This window comes from Cebidichthys violaceus, unplaced genomic scaffold (assembly GCF_023349555.1).
Source record: "Cebidichthys violaceus isolate CVI_PGR_0920_01 unplaced genomic scaffold, fCebVio1.0.p SCAF_34, whole genome shotgun sequence".
Classification (NCBI taxonomy): domain Eukaryota; kingdom Metazoa; phylum Chordata; class Actinopteri; order Perciformes; family Stichaeidae; genus Cebidichthys; species Cebidichthys violaceus.
This window is the reverse complement of record NW_027176528.1, coordinates 360851-379297: the sequence shown is the minus strand read 5'-3', so window position 1 is coordinate 379297 and position 18447 is coordinate 360851. Positions and strand designations below refer to the sequence as shown.

Here is an 18447-nt window from a genome sequence, read left to right as displayed (position 1 = left end):
TTGTCGTATTGTCATTTTGGTTGTCGTATTGTCGCACAAGGAAACGCTAGTTCACCGCAAAAAAAAAAAAAAAAAGCAGAGCCGGATTCCTGGAGAAGTGCTATTTCCTGCTGAAGCACTCCGCCATCGCCCCCACCCTCGACCGAACAACAGTCTTCATTAGGTCACACTTTATTGTGCAGGGGTCTCGTGTAGACGTGTACAATGCCTTATGGGGTTCAACACACTGTAATCTTACTCGCTGGCAGTGGTAGTCATCCATTAGCAGTGTCATGTTAACCTACGTCAACTCAGGTCCTCGAGACACAGCATTGCAGTCAGTTTAGGGACATTACGAGACATTATAAGCTGTATCATGACTAAGTTATTAATTCTATATGACGATAACGGATATTGGCCATAAAGTCATTTTCAGGCCACACGTCATTAAATCTTTTTATTATTATTATTTTTTTTTTTAAATCTCTCATAGATTTTATCTGAGATTCAAGAGCTTTCTTGAAGTCGAGAGACGTTTTCCTTACTTTCTGGGTATTCTCTTATTTCAAGACGATAATAGATAACTGCAGTGGTTGTTGATGACAGTGGGTGTACTAAGACAGACAATGTGACAGTGTCAGTAAGGTGTTTGCATGTCCACAGGGAACGTGTCAAGTGTCGTCACATTTTGTACAGTACAATACAGCAGAGTGTGTACATAAATATATTTTTGAGATGTCATATCTCATAGATAGTTTAGTCTATGGGGATGGATTCATTTGACCCGGATGTCTTGTACCTTTTTTGTTTGGTTTTGTTGTTGTTTTTCCTGTTTTCCTTTCGGCTGTTTGATTTCTCTTCTTAGGATGGATTTTGTAAAGCTTGTTCTCCTTCTTTTTGCTGTTTTAAAAAGGGAAAGGGCAGGGTTTGAGCTTTTGGGGGTTATTGTGATTGTCCTCTAGTGATGATTATAAATAAAATAAAAAAAGACGATGAAAAACAATGAGTTATGTCGATAAAGAGTAGAGGATTGAATCAGATACCGTTTTTTTTTTTTGCAATATTAATTGTTCTAGATGTCAATTTAACGTTACTATGAATAACTTTCAATTAGTGTTGGTATTGGAGCCCCCTGTGGACAAAAGTGGTCGGTGTTTTCTAACACCAGAGTCTCTTTAGAAAACCTCTCATTTTACTGCAGCATGGTCTAACAGTCTGCTCCGCGCAGTCCTGGTTCTGGTTCCGGTTCTCCCGTGTCTCCCTTCCCTCTAGCGGGCCGACCGCGGAGCTCTGCTCCTCCCGCTGGAGCTCTGACCCCAGGCCCAGGCCCAGGCCCAGGCCCAGCTGGATCTGGGTCTGTTCACGGTGGGATGGTTGCTTGCTGGACTCTGAGCCGAAGGAGTTTCTCAGGTGAACCTGAATGATTTCATCCGGTTTCACCCGGTGGCACCTTTTCGCTGATGGTCTCCTTCACTCATGTAGGTCATATAGAGGAATCGGTGTTATATTGAAACTGTTAAAAGTTCCTCACAGCGTCTTTGATTCGTTTCTTCACCGTGGGAGGGTAGAGGCGGTCCGTCATGGCCGTGGGACTCCTACAGGAGAGATCTCCTCGTTCAGAGAGACCATGGCTGCGTTAATAACCAGTGCCTGCACTCACCGGCCTGTCTGTCGAATACGACCTGTAGTAGACAGCTCTTCAGTGTTCTCCACTTATTACTATGCAGATACATGTAACACATAACTTATAGGCAAGAGATAGAAGTAGAATAAAATGTAAAGGAGCAAACTAGGACAGACAAAGACATTAAGTAACATAATGGGCTTTGGTATTTACAATATTATCATAAAGACCAAGACAAGTGAGTGCTAATAATATCAAGTAGCCCAAAGGACCTTTGTAATGTAAATATGCAGGAAGCGTCTCTGTCTGTCTCTCTGTGATTCTGTCCCCGCCTCCAATCAGCTGACTGAGGGCGTTCCCTCTTTCGGTTAAACCAATCACTGTGAGCCGATGACCTCGCTGCTGTCCAAGTTCAAAACTGTTCTTTGATCTCCTGCTGTCAGTGGTAGCAATCTGCTCGTCACTGTGTAGCCCCGCCCCTAAAGCATCCCCTGCTTTATGGTCTGTCTGACTCTAAATGGAGCATAATGTACTAAATGAACATCATGCTGTATTGAAGAAGACTGTAAACTAGAGATTGAGACCATAAACTCATGTTTACAATGTTTACTGAGGGAATAAATCAAGAGAGAAGTAGAGTCATTTTAGACTAGACTTCTACACAACCAGAGGAGTCGCCCCCTGGTGGACATTAGAGAGAATGCAGATTTTCATTTTTCAGAACCAGCCGCTCGACATCTCCTCCATACGGATCTTCAGCCATTGCAGACCACCATCAAACCAACAGGGTCTAGACTGCATTGGTTTGATTTTCCTGCACAACTAGTGACGTCACTACTTCAACACAATATGACTTCACGATAGGATCTAATAGCCAAAGACGCTTTTATTTTTATTCACCTTTCCTATTATGTCAATTTCATTTTCATTATCTCTTCAATTAAGGCTATCCTGATTGAACTACTATGAAGCTTTCTTAAGCCTTGTTTTCACGGTTTGCTGTTTGACCCGGACGTGAAGCCTCTTAGTTCTGGGAGTCATTTCCTTTTTCTTTTTTAATAGCCGTACAATGCTCAGAGCAGACGCTCAGCTTCTTGTTGAAGATAGCGTCTGCCTCTGCTGCTGCCTCCAAACATTGCGCGTCACCGGCGCACCATCAGCACTTTGAAAATCAAGATTGGGCGCGTTGTGTTTAAATCCTCATTTTATTGCTTCGTCCTCTGAGCACAAGAGCAAACAACGGAAGACACGGACGCAACGCTGTCTTCTTTAACAATTTATTTCAGCATATACATTATTTTGCCCAAGTATACAAACATCAGTATATATATATATGACAGAGTTAGTTTGACAGAATCAAGCGAGTGCAGGAGTGTAAGCAGCACAGGATCATGGTCAGGAAAGGTTCTGGTTTGCTACGACCTACTCGAAGAAGGGTACGCTGATCTGCTCACACACAAAGCACGCCGTACAGAACACACCAGTGTTATCATGTGACTTGGTTCTCTGCCCTTTTGAAACACTTTTCACATTCTGGGATGTTAGAAGCTGCATATAACCGTGAAAGGATCCAGTCGGTCATGAACATTCAAAAGAACAAAGTGGGATTGTGGGAAAACAAAAACAAAAAAAAGTATCCAGCTTTGATTGGATTTGATCAATTGAAGGGCTACCAATCAGAATTACTCCAGTGTAGTTTCTGATTTGATGCAAATATCAAAGAGTCATAACTTGGTGTCGGTTGGGAATAAACGTCCACAAATCTGCTCAGAAATCCGAGAAAAAAAGGTAATTATCAAAGTAACCCAGTGATAGCTGACTGTACATCCACGGGTACATTGCATTAGGAATAACTAATGTGACTTAACTCTTTATATATTTATATATATACTATCAATAATTGGTTTATAAACAATCTTTAAAAATGATCTGGATGGCTGTTACAATTATGAAATGATGTTAAATGGTCAATGCATACTTTAGCTAGTTAATACTTTGAAGAATCGTTATCGTCATTGACCAGCTATGAAACAATATACTATTTATTAACTTATTCTTTCATTTTGCACAAACCTTTTTGAATAAAACCCACAATTGGCGTCAAAAACAAGCGGTGCTGTATACAGGCAATCGGCTCAAAGTCACCATATAAGACACATTATACAATCTTGCCATAAACAATATTGAGCTCACCAAGCCTGACTGAGTGTTGCCGATGTCCTCAGCATTGCTCCTACTACAGGAATCCCGCTGCTAGCCAAACACGCCGCCCCAGACATTTCCCCTATACTGCAACCATGACAGCTCTATGACTGAGTCTGCTGCAGCAGAATGGGAGGTTAGCCGTGAACACACACACACACACACACACACACACACACACACACATGCACCAACAGACTCACATGCACCAACACACGCAAAGGCCGTTGCATGATCCTTCTGCCGGAGATAAAAAAATACCATGTAATGAAACCATCAGTGGTTATTATTAAGTGTTACACATCCTTCTAATGGTGCTAAATAGCCATACATGTAAACTACTCATGGTGTAAAATAGCAGGATCAAAGGAGAATAGCAGTAGGCTGCCTGTAGATGACCTTTACAGAGGCTTCCAATCTTTCTGTCATCATTTTAGTTCCCAAATTAGTGTCAGCATACGTCCATCTATCAGATGAGCTAAAACATTTTTTTTTACTTCATTTTCACACAAACGTCTGAGTCGATCAAACAATACGTGAAGCAGAATTTGAGTCCCGTGGGAGATAAATGAGACGGTGGATTTGAAGTACAGAAGGACCATTCGGTTCCCTGAAACACTGCAGGTTCATGCGACTATAAAGCTCGGGTACTGTCGGCTATAAGGTTGGGAAACAGTGAGGGCTGTAATGAGGTAAAGGCACCTGCAGAAGTTGCTTTGTGATGTGATCTCCCAAGGTTCAGTTACGTAGTTTCTCCTTTGCAGTAAATATAAATATTCACAGTAGATTACAGCAGTCGGCAAAAACTATACTGTCAAATGGAAAAATACAAGATTCTTTGATTCCCTGACATTTGTACTCAGTACATGATACAAACAAGAAGTCTAATCTGAAGCATTGGAATACAGCGATAACACAACCATCTTTTCAATTCAACAATTAACAATCACAACCCCGGGATCCCCAGGCTGGTCGTAGCGCATGTAACGCTTTCGGAGGAGAGGCGCCCCTCAGCCTCTCTTGACAACAATTGCTTCACTCTTCACTGTCGGAGCTTTTCTGCGGGTTAGTCGTGGTCTTTAGATTCCTCCACGACGACCGGCGGCTCCTCCTCGAAGCAGAGCTTGAAGAAGGTGAGCACTGAGTTGAGCATGTAGTGTTGGCTCTTGGTGGAGGCCATATCGTGTCCTTCATCTGGGAAAATCTAGGCAGCGGGAAAAAGAAAAGATTAAAAGTGAAGTTTTCTATTACTTAAATTACGTTTACCAAATCACTAAATAAAGAGTTCATTGTGGGGAATATGCTTATTCGCTTTATTCGAGTTACCGAATGCAAAGCGAAGCTAATACGCGTAACGCAGCGAGCGCTCTACGATAGCAGCTGATGTTCGTACAGAGAGTACAGAACTGTGAATGAATGTGTGTACGAACCATACACTGTCTATAGTATGAACAATAACTTCACTGTCTGTATTCATACCGAGATAATGTTATTATGAGGGTTGGTGGAGCAGCTATAATGTTAGCATAGCCTCGCATTGATGGATCCAAAACCTCATTCACAAAACAAGCATTTTTAAAAGTCGTTTGCTTGGTGTCTCGCACACAGAGCCGATAAAGCACTTTTATCAAATAAATTATTTCGGCATCCTTTTTTTAATCCGTTTATTGCAATCAAATCACAGCAAAAATATGTTTTATATAGTCAACCAGTCAACAGATGCAGTGAATACAGCTTGGTAAAATTCACAGAGCGCTTCCGTAAACAGCTGACAGACTGTCTTTGTCACCAATTCCCCTTCTTATTAGTTTGTCTTCATCCTGTCTGCTTGTTTAATTAACTCTCCTGTCATTTCAGATCCTGCCATTCACACCCGATCACCTCTCATTCCCCTCAGCTGGTCCTCCACACCCCATCTCACCTGCAGCCCGTTCCCTCGTTAGCCCTTCACTATTTAGGTCCCCCTCACTTGCACTTGTTCCCTTCCAGATTGTCTTGTGCGCTGTTGCCGAGCTCTCCAGCGTACTTTAGATATTGTTCCTGATCTGTCTGTTCCTGATCAGTCTGCCTGTCATTCGACCTTGGAGTTTTGCCTGCCTTTACTTTACTTGTATTTTGTCTCCGACTTGTGCTTTTGGGTTCTAGTACCTGTAATCCTTACAGTCTTTGTGCGGAGCCAGTTTTTTATGCTATGCTAAGCTAACTGGCTGCTGGACCCAGCTACATATTCACTGTACAAACATGAGAGTGCAGTTTCATCTTCACATCTTTTAACAACAAATATGAACTTTTCCACGCATGTTATTTAAGGAGCCACATTTCTCATATGATAAGTGGTGATTTAAATCAGAAACCAAATAATCTAACAGTAATGTTACTGTTCAGCTACAGATTGATCAGAGTTCACCAGCTTTGGTTGCTTTCCTTCGGTGAGGCGGAATCGTGTTACTGACATTAGCAGAGGAATACACTTGTTAGACGCAATAATGTCTTTTCAAAATAAACTTCAGATTATGGTTAACTTGCATTATGTGAATATCGACAAAATATGTCAACAATTACTCTTACTTTCACACAGGGGTGGGTTTACTGTGGAGTTGGTTTGAAACCCCGGTGCTAAAGAGTGTGTGTGTGTGTGTGTGTGTGTGTGTGTGTGTGTGTGTGTGTGTGTGTGTGTGTGTGTGTGTGTGTGTGTGTGTGTGTGTCAGATGTTGAGGGGCACTGACCACACTGCTGTATTTGGTGAGTTGGGAGTGAAAACGTTTTTTCAGGATATGAGCAAATATGACAAAAAGTAATTTTTTTTTTTATTGAAGTTATCAGCTGTGGCTTTAGACCTTTTTAGGCTCGTTTTGACAGATGAACACAACATCAAGGTCTCGTCTTGTCGGAGAATAAAGGGCAGCAGTCTCACCTGGAGAGTGTAGTTAACGTTTGACGCAGACAGCAGTTTGACCAGCTCAGCAGAATGCTGGAAATGAACAGTGGCTGGGGAAAAAAACAAAAAAGAGCAGATAACTCAAATGAAAATTCATCCCAGCCGCGGCGCTCACTCCGTTACACTTCCACAGTTGGACGTTTTAATGAAAACTCAGTTGCAGAGCCAGAACTCGCGCTCAGTTAATCACATTTTGCAGCAAGTCAATTCATCGCGTCTGTTGTTGCATTTTGTACAGAGCGGTGATGTTGTTGAAGCACGCGGCTGATAGCGGGCAGCATCAAGTCAAGAACGAGATCGCCGCATTGAACCAATCAATGCACACAAAGAGTATTACCGCACATAAACTAGTTCCTGCATGTAAAATCCCTGAGCACACATTCTTAGCAGTGATACAAACGGAAGAGCAGCAACAAGAACAACTTTCACAACACAATAGCGCATAGCATGTATGGTAAACTTTTTAAATTTGTTGCAAAAAGTCAATTTCCAATACAGTGGCTAAGGTCAAGAATCATCTCATTTTGAAACTGTGCCAGTCTGCCAATAAGCCCTCGAACACGTCCACACATCTGCTTTATTCTCCGTACCCGAGCCGATACTCACCATCTGCTGTGCCATGGATAATGCGGAAGTTCAGAGGACTCGGTGCTGTGATGTTTCTGAGCAGACTGGAAATCTGCCAGAGACAGTGAACAGTACAGTGAGCCTCCACAGAAAGAAATGGCAAGAGTTGTAACATCAATCAAACGACATATTCAAAGTGAATCAGCAACGGCCCAATCCCAATCTCACCCTCTTTAGACTGTCCCACTGACAAACCAACGAGTGTTTGAGGGCTCTCTCTCTCTCAGACATTATGAACACTTTCTGTAAGTCCGTGTTTCTGCAGACTTTGCCGAAGGGAAATACCCACAATTCATAGCAGTGTGACGTTAAAGACGGGGTTACCAGTGGAAGCATGGAGACGTAAACGCGGTGAACAAAGAGGACGGCTCACGTGTGTTCAGCCTGGAGAATTACATTTACTCAGAAACACTAAGGATTAAAGATCATAAAAACACATGAAATCAGAGGAACGAAAGCAGAGATGATATCAAACAGATTTATTCATCAAACAATTCATTTTGTTATTGAACGAGTAAATAGATCTCCTGGAAGACGTTCAGATCAGGGACTGAAAAGTTTAAAATGAATACCCACAATGGTGCATGATATGTTGTAGCAAAGTGCTGTCCCATTCGTATTATATATTATATTCATATTCATATATATTTACACTCAACCTCTTAACAGGTGACGTCAGTGAGTCCCTGAGGGTTCAGGGCTTTAGGCTTTACGGGGGACATTGGGATTGAGCCATTGACTTCCAGGGAACCACGAGTGCAAAAACGCTGACTCATGTCCTGGTTTTAGGACTCATTCCTGCAGCACTCTATTGGGAACAATGCTTTACAAAAGATGAATAGAGTGTTTACTCATGCTTAACTAATGCTTCATAGTGTGTAGTTTTTATAAAATGTTACCAAAAATAATTGTATAAAATCCGTTTTCCTGTTTATTTAATGAAACCATCCATATATGTTATGGCCTTTCATTTTTCAACACGAAAATCTAATTTTCTTCCGGTTTGGGACGGCAGGCGGCTCTGACTACTACAATACCCATGAGCCTCAGCCGCTGTTGCCATGGAGATGAACCTAGTCAAAAGGTGCACTCTGTGTAATCTTTTGAATTCAATAGTCATTGTGGTCGACCCGTCTCACGGCAGACGTATTGACTCGTGAAAGCAGGAGAAGCACAGGCGTAATGAATCACGTCGACAGTGTCTCAGGGTCATGAAGCCGAGCCAGTGAGTCGGCGTGTTTCTCGACCCGGGCCTGAGGCCGCCGCGCCGCCGTGATTAACGCCATCAGTTACACCTGCTTCTCCTGCTGCGACGTGGAAAAGGGTCTGTTGGGGACCAAAACCAAACGCAATACAAGTTTCCAAATTCATCTGTTGAGTCAGACGCTGAAAGTGAACAGAGTTTGCTGATCTCTATTCAACTGTACATCAATCAAAATATGCTATAACCGATGAAGTTATATAATACGACTTAACAAACTATTGCTGGTTCCGTTACTTGTTTCAATCTTGTGATATTTGTGTTTTTGGACTCCAAAAACACAAACTCGACGATAAAAGACGCCGTCTTTCTGTGGCTGCAGATACGAGGTGTGGTGTGTTCAGATCCTGTCACTCCGCACGGTCCAGACGTCCATAACCTGTTATGATAACCTTTCATTTCACATATTTTCATGTGCATTTTGAGTTTGTGCATAATAAAAGCTGTATGGAGAAAGGCACAATTCGGTATCACTTCCCCAATTGCGAAGAAAGTGAACATTTCACTCACGTGATATTCACGTAACGCGCAAATGTTTGTATGTAAAACATGGCCAATAATAGCTGACATAAAAGAAGCGTTAAAACTTGACAAATTGAATGTAATTCCTGAAGACCTCGCTCCGTTTTGTTTCTCGTAGACGGGCTTGATACCCAGGCCGACTTGTTTTGTATCCAGTTCACAACCTGTTCCTCTGATCAAACTAGTTCAGTCACTACCAGCCAGTCGATGGAAACTTTCCTGAGTTTCTCGTTTTGTGACAAGTTCGCTTAAAATTTGCGTGACAATCGAACGTCCGGAGGAACCGTCTCTCCGGTTGAGACGCGTTTTAACCTGTTTCAGAGGTATGAGACGACAAATGGGACGCCGCTGAGAGGACAAAGACCACCACCGCTCTCTCCGATGTGTTTGGGATTCCTCCTCACCCAGCCTCCACCACAATACCCCTCATGTGAATGAAAATGACAGGTGTGCTCGGAAAGCTCCCTCTTTCGACTCCCGTTTTTTTTTTTTCACGTCGAATGCCAGAATAACAGAGTGTAGTTTTGCATTCAGGTGTGGGACAGCATTGTCTTTGATACTGTCGGTGAGATCTGAACACCTCCCTGTCAGAAGAGCAGAATGAGCGCCCACTCTAGCCGCACACTGTCTACATGAACAGCTACTGCCGTTGTGAAAGTAACAACACGTTCCTACTTGGTATTTGTGATCCTCTTTCGCCGGCGAGCCAAAGTATTTCTCGGTGTAGGCCGACCCTTTAAAAAGGAAGACAAAGGGGACACGGAGACATTGTGAGTGCCGACGGCGTTTTTAAATTCACTCACTCTTCATTCACAACGACACTTCCGATGCCTTTCAGTACTACTTCTTCACTCAACATCGGACACTGTGACAACTAGAACACGCCGCTGATGATTAATGTTGCTGCGCTCCATTTATTAGCCTTATTAGGTTTGTGTGACATTCAGAACCGGTGGTCCGGTTGTTTAGTGTTGCTCCCATCACCACGGAGTAAAGCTTAACTCTGATACAGAAGACATGTCAGCGTTGATGGCCAACTATGGAGTAATTGGTTTTACTGACTGTTTGAATGTCTTTATCTTTATGGATATATATATATATATATATATATATATATATATATATATATATATATATATATATATATATATATATATATATATATATACAGGCCACACGTTCAGATCGCTGCGCTATTGTAAGTGTGTATGATATTCCATCGCTCTGTGATACCATGGAGTCTCCAGTTTGTTATGGGGGCGACGGCGATGCCACACCGGAACATGGAGCTGTGGGACAGGAGCAGGAGAGTGGAAAGAAATCCTCCATACGCCTGGAACACACAGAACACGGCTGCTTTAAGAGAAGGTCGGGCGAGAAGCAGACGTCATCGTCAGTGGTTATTGATTTATTAGATAGCGATGCTAAGTTACCTTTCCATAAACTCCAACTCTGTTGCCATCGATGTAGGGTAGTCTGACCAGGTGCCTGGAAATGCAAAGAGTTAACTACATCGCAAAAATGAAGTGATCCCTTCCTAATGAGGCGACATAGTAAAAGATTATCCTTGGCTTACAATTTCAGCTGAATGTTTACTAATTTAGCGTCAGCAGTCCGAGTTAGCCGGATGAAACCCGTTCTTAATCCCAAAGCATCAAATAGCACAGCTTGGTCTTATACCGAGGCATCCTTTGGCGTCTGTATGAGACACACTGGGCTTTCAACTAACTCCAATGTAAACCCATCAGCATCGATGTTGTATGGCCAGAGCAACTGACGTAGTATTGAGAGAGAGAGAGAGGAAGTCTAGAGCAGTAGGGGGGGGTTGGTGGTTAAAAAAAGAGACAAAAAAAACAGGACTTTCACCCAGGAGACCACCGTTCGTGTCCCGTGTAAAACCAAGTCCGAGGAACAGTTGGAACAATTTGGATGTGACCCATCTGTCAGTCTGCTTTAACAGTATACGCAGTATGTATACAGTATTAGCCATCTTTTAAAATATGTAATCCCAACTGTTTATATGATTATGAATATTCATCATTCCACTATCAATTTACCTCGTCATTTTTAACGACCAAATTTTCCCTCCTGTGATTAATAAAGGCTTATTTTAAATGAGTACAGCTCCGGGGAAACGGCAGGAAGAAGTATATTAATATACATACTATCAACGCATAAAGCACCTTCAATACAGCAACAGAAAACATCAATGTCAGCCATATTTGGAGAACCTACTGTATACAGTTCATTTTGAATCAACTGACTCATTTTCAGAAACAGAAAAGAAGCTTACTCCAGAGCTGTGATCTGGTCCTGAACATCCACGGTCCCCAGTCTCTGGTGGACCTCGTGCAGGACCCTCTGACCCTGGAAGCCGCTGCCCCGGCCGTCCAGACGAGCCACGAGGACGCCGTCGGAGCTGACCAGCACCGAGTCCCAGCTGAGAGAGAAGCGGTCCGTCACGGCCTGACCACCGGGGGCGCTGTCACTGTGAGAGGACGGTATGAGTTTAGTCCACAACAGTTCTTCAACACTGATTCTGATTTAGGGCACACATCTCCAGCTTGTTTACCAAGCATTTGATTCTCAGCTTCTGTATTTAATACTTTATAGAATTAAATTATTCTGCATTGTTTTTCAATATATTGGAAAATGAAATGACATACAGAATCAGTAACAGCGGGTGCTCCTTTGTTTCATCCAAACCTATCGGGACAATCAACTCCAGACGAAGTGCTGCAAAAAAAACAAAAAAAAACACAATTTCAATATTTTAATATTGTGTTATTTATTGTCATATTCAAACAATATGCATTTTCTGCTACATAACATGTAGAGATTTTGAAGGTAAAAATTCAGGGTGGGACTTTTGTTATGCACTGCAATGTACATGTCATGTATCCTTCTGACAACATCAAGCATAGTCAGCGCGATAGAAGTCCACACTAGTCACAGTCCAAAAAAAATCAACGGGAGAAATTTTGCAAGAATTCTTTTTTTCCTGAGTTAGTTGTTTCAACCCATTCTCACCACTCCAGGTAGTCATGTGAGACGCTAGTAAGTTATATTCAACCATACCTAACTTAGTGCTTTTGTTGCGTAAACCAAACTTCCTGTGAAGTTTATTTTGAAAGAACACTATGCATGTAACAAGCGTATATTTCGGGACCTAGTGCGTCGATCCCCGATGCCAAGGGGCACCGACCAAGCATTGGTGTTTGGCGAGTTGTTGTGGTGGAGAATGTTGTGGTATTTTGAACGATTTAGCGTGACTTAAGGTTTGACATAGTCTTGGAGTGCGTGTCCACTTGGATCGGGGCCAAATGCTTGGCTTCCGGAAACACTGCTTGCAGTGTTGTCGGTGGCTGCCTAAGTTCATTAATATTGAACATGACGTATTCAAATTGCACCAACGTCGACAAAGCCCTCCCTTGGGCCCCCAGCAATACGGCCGCCAAGTGTGAAGAAAATCGGATGTTTCTCGAGATATGCGAAGGACACACGGAGACAGACGGATGGAGATTCCTTGCTTCATAGTCTGACCAGAAACCTTAGAACCTTTTGTGAGTTATTGCAATGAAGAGGCATCGTTGTCTGAGGTGTTAACTGGTGTGAACCAGCCGGGCAAAGATGGGTGGACGGCACTGTCACTGGAGGAAAAGTGAGAATATCACTCATCAGACCCGTTAAAGGACTGGAGAACTGAAGATGGAGCCTATTAAATCAATGTTTTGTCTTTGGGGCTAAACTGCCTGAACTTGCCTCAATGAATAAAACTCCCTAAATAAAGCTGAAACCAACACGGTGGTTCCTGTGAAAAACAAGTCTTTGTGCATTCAGGGCTCCCATCTGACTTGGTTTTGTCTCAAAAGGCCTTTTAATATGTTTCACATTGTCTCTAATGGTAAACACAGACTCGAAAAAAGGCAGCCATATGGTGAGCCGTCGCCTCTAATTGAAACGATACAGGGCTGCCGTTCTGATTCCGGGGCTGCTTCATAATCGGCTCAGAAAGCTGTGCACCTGTTTGCTCAAGTTGCGTTGATCCTGAATGCGCACGTCTGACATGCAGATGAGAGAGAGCCTGTCTGTCCAGCTGATGGGTGCGTGTTGGGCTGGAAGCCATCACTGTACTGTCCCCAGCAGTGCGTTTACGCGCTAACTGTTTGGAGCTTTTGGTCATTTTGAGCAAAATGCTCAAAGTCAGCATGCTATTAAGCTAGCAAGGGCCATGCTAACATGCTGAAGTATGTCCTTTTCACTAGCTTGAATTAGCTAATGTTAGCATGCTAACATTAGCTAATTCATTAATTTGGCAGGCTTTTGGTTGTAAACTAAAGAATTGGAGAAATACATTTGTCACGGGCATCCATCCAATAGTTCAAAAGTTTAAATATTTAAGCCTGGAAAAAAAGCGGTCGACTGACCGAAATAAGTGTGTTATTCTACCAAAATAAAGTGTGAAGGAACATATCTAAACATGAATATACAGGCAGCAGGTTGCATGTAATCTGAATTGTCTGAGTAACCCAGTTTATTGTGTGCATGGAAACACACTGTGCAGTATGAGAAAGACTGCACTGTTGTATTTAAAGCCATTCCTCAACCTCCAGATTATTGCTCATTAACTGAACAAGGGGAGAATGAGTGGTGGTCGTTGGTGAAAATGAAATAAAGTTGGATGTTGTAAACATGGCACATAGTTGAAGGTGATTATTATGTCCTACCAAAGTTGTTGATTTGTACGGTTCTTCTTTCCCACTTGGGTATCCCCCTGTTTATCAGCGCACGTCTTAATGCTGTGTTCCTTTCCACAGCCTTGTGCTCTGAGACAGGGCAAGAAGAAGAACGACTTTAGTTTGAAGAACACTCATACCTGCAGCAATGAAACAAAACCCTCCATAACTCCGAACCCTCTGTTCAATATCAAACAAACAACTGTCACTTGTAAAGTCACACGAGTCAAAAAAGCTGAACAAGGAATGTTGCCGAATCCAGGTCAAACAGCACGGGAACATAAAGCGTGATACAGCAGGACTGGAATCATCAACACCCCTCAACCTGTGAGCCTGCAGGAGAGGACGAAGACGATCGATGTATTGATCCCAGTGACTTCATTTACATAAGTGAGTTTGGAGTAAATTCCATTGATTAATGCACTTTTCAGGCGCAGTCAGAAAATCAGCTTTCACCCTAACATAATGAATAAATATACATGATGCAATTGACTGAAAGAGTCCTGGTTCAGTCTGTTAGCGCCAGAGTACTTACTGTTCATATCACTCAGTCTGTGAAGAGTAGTTTGGGGTATTCCAGGACCTGTGGGGGGGCGGGGGGGGGGGGGGGACTTTATATTTTAGATCAGGGAATGCAACTTCATCACACATTGTATCAGAACTGTAACACATTTAACCATCAATACACATCTTTCCTCTAACCTGTAGTGCTATGTATCAAACTAGATCAATTTGCTTTGAGTTCCATTAAGCTCCATTAACACATCCATACATGTCACCATTCACACCTTGCAGGTTGCCAACTAACATTCATACCCATTCACACATTCACACACCGAAGGAGCAGCCTTCACAAGCAATTTAAGCAGGTTCAGTGTCTAGAGGAGCCGGGGATGGAACCACCGATCCTCTGATTGAAGGATGACCCTCCTCCACCACTGACCCACGGTCACGTCGTGACATGGAAATGTAAGGTTCCATTGAGTTACATACAGTAGTCTCCCTCTCATACTGAAAAAAGTACATTTATTTTCACGATAAATAGTGTGTAGTCGGTTTTGTTTTTCATTTTTTTAGCTGGCATTAATAAATAAATGTGATACACTGACTCAATTTAGCTGAAATGGAAGATTAAGATTAATTAACATAATTAAGATACGTTTATTCAATGATTACAATAGTTTAGAGCCAAGTGAATATGTGATCTGACAGTGAACCAGGTGCTATAAAGTGCTGTGAATTAATTTCACACTCAGTTATGATGTGTCTGTTTTTGGTCCCAGTGAGGCGTCACCTCTGCAGTTGAGGAGAACATGTTGATAGTCTGGGCTGACGATGGCGTCGTAGTAGGTGCACTTTGATTTGAAGAGGGAGCAGGTGAGGCATTCTTTATGAAATGGATCCAGTGTGGAGACTCTGTCAGAGGTGCGAGAGGACAAAAGAAGTTGATTTCAGAAGATTTACAACTTCTGAGATACAAGCAGCATGTTTCTATCCTTCAGGCAGAAGACAGATCAATGAAAAATGTGCCATGATACGTATTACACTGTAGTTTAACAAATAAAATGGACTGGAGAGATGAAGAATGTTGGTAATTTAGATGTGTGTGTGGCACGTTGAGCAGACTAATATTCCTCACACTAATAGAGAAATGTCATATTTCCTCAGGTTTTCCACATATTTTTCTGACATTTGAGATTTTTGCTTCTTCTTTGTTGGAAATTTGGTAAAGAAAAATGTGCGCTATGTTCGGATGGTAACTTGACTATTAAGCTACATGACTCACTTGAATGGACATGGCCATTAAATGTTGTGATAGCCAATAATACATCATTCAAATCCTTTTGTTCTCAATAAAATTGCAATGAGGAGCAGACAAATACGAGAGTGGTGTCTAACTCTCTTTGCAAGAAAGCAAAAATGCATATTTCCCAAAATGTCAAACTGTTCCTTAAAAGCTACTATGAGGAACTTTCAGTTCATGTTGATTTTGATACCCCTTGTGGACAAAAGCGGTAGTGTGAGTCCCTTTGGAGAACCTCTCACTTTACTGCAGCAGGGTTTGGGAGTCTCCCCCGCTCAGGTCTGGTTCTGTCTCCCTTCAGCTGAGATTCAGCTGAATCTTGCGCCGAATGTGACTCAGTGGCACCGATGAAAAGCATTAACGGTATAGAAAAAGCAAATCTTCTCACTGATTGTCTCGTTCACTTTTCTAGGTCATATAGAGGCATCAGTATTAAATTGAAACTGTTTCATAACCAGTTGAAAGTTCCTCACTCACAGTAACTTTAATGAACGAAGGTCCTCTCTCCACTTCTACAATAAAGACAAATCAAGGTACCTGTAGAACTGCCGTTGTGTTGAGCCTTCCTCCGTACTTAGGAAATAACTGAAAAAACACATTACCTGTTACTGGAGAGTTCATATTGTATCGTATCACATGTCACATATTGTAGGGTGTTAATATTGCATGGCGTCAGTAACTCATGCTTACAGTGAGTTTGTGCTCTCGTCATAGGCCAGGATTCTAGAGACCTCCCAGCTTCCTGAGGTCAGGTGGCGGAGGTTGACCTCTTCACCCTCAGACTGAGAAGCAGGAGAAAGAACAACGCACAACAGAGCAGACGAAGCATGTCAGCATGACCTCACATAACCCACATGGTGTTAAAGGGATGCACTTTTGAGTTGTTTGTTTTTTACCTTGTGGTGAGTATTGCTCTGAACAGATCAACAATTGGATGTATGAGAATTTTCTTCAATGAGACAAAGACAAAGCTGAGGTAGCTGTTTAAAAAGCTGGATGAAAGTCAACGCCCTGCTTAATAACTACAGACCAAGCCAGTAATCTCAGTGTAGTCATGGACTCAGACTTTCAACAGCCACATTAAGACAATTACACAGTTGGCCTTATATCACCTAGATCTTGTCTCAAGTTGTCCATGCATTTGTCTTCAGTAGACTCCACTAACGGCGTCTTCAAAGGTCTCCCTAAAAAATGTATTCAAGAGCTGCAGCTAATTCAGAACGCTGCTGCTCAAGTCCTCACTGAGTACGTAAGAAAGTGGATCACATAAGTCCAGCTCAGAGGTCTTTACACCAAATTCCTATCAAGGATTTGAATGGTTTAGTTCTGAGCTACGTTATGAACCATCCAGATGTCTCAGGTGGTCTGGGACGGGTCTGTATCCTGAGTCAAAACTAAAAACGGAGAAGATGGATCGATGCTGTAGACTGTTCGGTTTGCTGCTGCCTTTTATTAAATCTTTTCTTACGTAGCAGAGTGACTTTACTTCTTGAATTATTTACCTGTCTGTTCTATTTTACCTTGTTTTTATTTCCTATTCTTTTTCGATTTTGTATTTTATAATGTGTTTCTTTTGCACTTTGTCTTTTGATGTTTTATGGACAGCGCTTTGAATCGCCCTGTTGCAGAACCGTGCCATATAAATAAATTTGCCTTGCCATTCAGTCTAAAACTTTTGTTCCACTTATTGTCTCCAGAAACTGACTTCATCTGGCACAGAACCCAGTGCCCCCGGTGCAGCTACTGTACTCTCCTTAATTTATTCAACTGAATGTATTCTTAATTCTCTAGTGTTTAAGGAAATTTAGTTTTATAGTTTAAAATGATGAGACTTCAAAATGAAAACCACATGAGCAGTGTGAATAATTGGAATAGCCTTAGGACAGATAATAGGATTGCTAAAATAAATAGACCCAAGAAGTTTCAGATACACAGCAAATTCACCTAACTCAATGTTGTTTATTTTATTAAAATGTAATAGTTTTACTTGGTTAGAGATCATGGTGATGTGGTTGAATGTCCCGCGACCACCGTGTCTTAAGGGCATAGTGATGAAGAACGTTGTGCAGTCCTTGGAAAACACTGGCTCTTCATTCTGGGAAAACAGAAGAACAGCAGACAAACACCCTGCCATTATTAGGTCGTAGTGGTTAGTGGCCACGTAGAAAAGCAGGTGCATGGAACAGGACAAAAGCTGATAAAGTTATGTGCATTAACTGCATTGGTAGCTTAAATATATCGGGGCGGCAACATCCTCGTCCGAAAAGTGAAGCTGATGTGGAAGTGCCTTAAACTTGCATTCTCTCTAGTGTCCACCAGGGGGCGACTCCTCTGGTTGTATAGAAGTCTAGTCTAAAATGACTCTACTTCTCTCTTGATTTATTCCCTCAGTAAACATTGTAAACATGAGTTTATGGTCTCAATCTCTAGTTTCAAGTCTTCTTCAATACAGCATGATGTTCATTTAGTACATTATGGTCCCATTTAGATTATAATAGACCATAAAGCAGGGGATGCTTTAGGGCGGAGCTACCTTGTGATTGACAGGTCTCTACCACAACATTGTCCGGTCTGGGAGTTGTTGTCTTATGTTTCACAACTTAACCTCTTTCACAGTGTGTTTTCAGTTCATGAAAATTAGTTGTAACATTTCCATCCACTAAAAATGTCTTATTCAGCTTTGGGTGATACTTAGCTTCACCTTCTCATGTCATGTTCTGGTTCCAAAAAAAACATGAGGGCGACGACCAAAAA

The 18447-nt window shown here is 42.1% G+C and overlaps 1 protein-coding gene across 1 annotated transcript in view; it reads right to left on the bottom strand.

Moving 5' to 3' along the window:
- Nucleotides 1–2835: 2835 nt before the first annotated feature.
- Nucleotides 2836–18447, bottom strand: part of LOC137883660 (inactive dipeptidyl peptidase 10-like) — a 110028-nt gene continuing 94416 nt past the window's right edge. Inside the window, exons 13-26 of the mRNA XM_068725230.1 lie at nt 17681–17788; nt 16384–16475; nt 16231–16278; nt 15184–15305; nt 14425–14472; nt 13881–13979; nt 11820–11889; nt 11447–11641; nt 10587–10641; nt 10387–10486; nt 9829–9887; nt 7350–7422; nt 6720–6793; nt 2836–5009 (exon numbers count right to left, since the gene is read on the bottom strand). Coding sequence (XP_068581331.1) covers nt 4872–5009; nt 6720–6793; nt 7350–7422; nt 9829–9887; nt 10387–10486; nt 10587–10641; nt 11447–11641; nt 11820–11889; nt 13881–13979; nt 14425–14472; nt 15184–15305; nt 16231–16278; nt 16384–16475; nt 17681–17788 — 1281 coding nt within the window. The 3' untranslated portion in view covers nt 2836–4871. The remainder of the gene's footprint in view (nt 5010–6719; nt 6794–7349; nt 7423–9828; nt 9888–10386; nt 10487–10586; nt 10642–11446; nt 11642–11819; nt 11890–13880; nt 13980–14424; nt 14473–15183; nt 15306–16230; nt 16279–16383; nt 16476–17680; nt 17789–18447) is intronic.